At 36.8% G+C, this 2,165-nt stretch overlaps 1 protein-coding gene across 1 annotated transcript; it reads right to left on the bottom strand.

Annotated features, from left to right (window-relative positions):
* Window positions 1-1,200: 1,200 nt before the first annotated feature.
* LOC146141083 (uncharacterized) lies at window positions 1,201-1,896 on the bottom strand. Its single transcript, XM_083392806.1, has one exon. The coding sequence runs from the start codon at window positions 1,894-1,896 to the stop codon at window positions 1,201-1,203; it is 696 nt and encodes a 231-aa protein (XP_083248932.1).
* Between the last annotated feature and the right edge of the window lie 269 nt (window positions 1,897-2,165).

Below are 2,165 nucleotides of genomic sequence, written 5' to 3'. Positions count from 1 at the left end.
CAAACTTCCGCTGAAAAAAAAAATACACACATTACCTACTAATTGATATGTTTGTCTAAACCAGGGGTTCTTAAAAAAAATTTTTGGCTTCGCGTAGACCACTAAAAAATTTTGACCCAACGTAAAAATTTTGACAAAGTTTTGACTTCTTAGACAAGTCAAAAAATAATTGCCCTACTGATAAGAGAAAATGGTTTATACTAGGGTTAGATTATCCGGATAACGGTTAGCCGGTTAACCGCAGTTTTTTTTTTATCTGATATACGGATATAATTCTGCCGGTTAACCGGCTAAAAGAGTATCGTTGCTAATGCGTTTTACACTTTTTAGTAAGTTTGAACATCTTTGTTACGTAGAGGCTGACTCCGGCTGAGCGCAATTAAGCCTTTGTTTACACTTCTATTGTCTTATACTTTCAACTACGGTACTCGTAAAATGCACGAGTGAAATTTACTATCACGTCACAAAGAAAGCATAATGAATGATTATTTTAATAGAAGACTGCATTCTCATGGAAAGGTAAAGTCTGGTAGTGTCAGTTGAAAAGCTTTTTGCGTGATTTTTTTTGTCGTATTCGCTCGTACTGCGCGTGTACGTGGATCTACAATAAAACTGTGTAATGATTTTACAATCCATTTTTTCATGCAAACCTCGTGAAATCGATTGTCTCACTTCAGTTATTATCCGGGTAACCGGTTAGATAAATTCCAAATATACGGATATATCCGTTATCCGGATAGTAAAAATTATTGATATCCGAACTAACCCTAGTTTATACAACGGAAAATCGCTCACTAGTTTAATCTATTATAACACTTCACATTTCACTCACCAGTTTATTATCTATTATTACACTTACTAATTTTAAGTGACATAACACTTTGCAGAGACTTTTCAATAAACAAAACATGAGGAAGTTTAGCTGATAATGTTAAAAAAATTACATTTTTGTACACAACCGTTCAACAGAATGCATCACTTTCTGGTTTGGTAATCATTATAATTTTTATACAATTTGTAAAATAGGTTGTACCTACTAACAAGTTAATTTGAAGAGATACTTTTACACACTCTTGTAAAGCTATCTATACCTGATAAGTTTAGTTTATCATATTTTTGTATACAAATGTCAAAGAAAAATACATCATATCTTTGTACACCATCATGGAAGAGATAGATATATGACTGATAAGTTTACGACTATGTGCTTTTATACAACATTTTCGTCGAGGTATGAATCGTTGAAAGGCTCAAGTCTGGTTTCTTCCCAGTCAAAGGGTCTACGTAATCGGCATACTTTACTTCTCTCAGCACCTTGAATCCAGCGTTCAGCAACCCTCTCTGAGAATAACTGGACACCGCCTCCGCTACCACATAATCGCATCCTAGCGACTTTGCAAGTTTAAATTCTTCCTCGTACAGCGTTGAAACCAGTCGAATTCCTCTGTATTCATGGTTCAGACAAGTCATACTTATCATCATAAATTTACTCGTGTTCAAATCGTCAAAAATATTTCCCTCTGTAAAGCTGGAAAAGCGATGAAAGGCCGCGACTCTTTCGTTGTCCGAAGTCAGTTCTCCGTCGGCAGGAGGGTTTTCAGTGGAGTTTCGGTCGTGAACTGAGTTGACCAGCACTGCTACTAGCTCCTCTGTAGCCTTGATGAAGATTCCAAACGAATAGTTACACCTTATTCTTGCTCTAAGCCGCTCTTCATCCAAATCCCGAATGTCGTCAGGAGTAAGTCGAAATATAACTCGGTCTGGGACTTCGTACGAGTAATATTTAAAGAGGAGCTCTTCTATTTTTGGAATATCGATCTCTGTAACCCTTCTGGCGTAAAAAGATTCCAAGATACTTTCGCTTTTCTGGTTATTAAAGTCCATCTCAACATTCATATTTAACCTTGAATTGTTGATCATGCAGTTTTTACCAGTTAAACTAGCGTATAACTGACGAAATTTTGTTCGCCATTCGCACTTTATTAATAATTATACTTTTGGATGTTTGACAAATATATTTGGACTTTTTTGGGGGAATTACAAAATATGCACGAAACGTTCACGAACTTGCAGCAATTATAGGCGGGCGTGCAGCGAACGCACACACACGCAAGGCGCACGCTGGACGAATGTGTGCGTGTGTGTTTAATACTCTGAGCGTGCAT

The sequence above is a fragment of the Ascidiella aspersa genome, chromosome 6 (assembly GCF_963924565.1).
Source record: "Ascidiella aspersa chromosome 6, kaAscAspe10.2, whole genome shotgun sequence".
NCBI classification, from domain to species: domain Eukaryota; kingdom Metazoa; phylum Chordata; class Ascidiacea; order Phlebobranchia; family Ascidiidae; genus Ascidiella; species Ascidiella aspersa.
This window is presented reverse-complemented; position numbering and strand designations above follow the sequence as displayed.

Excerpts from the sequence above, each read along its gene's own strand:
- LOC146141083 (XM_083392806.1), bottom strand. The coding sequence starts at position 1,896 with ATGAATGTTGAGATGGACTTTAATAACCAGAAAAGCGAAAGTATCTTG.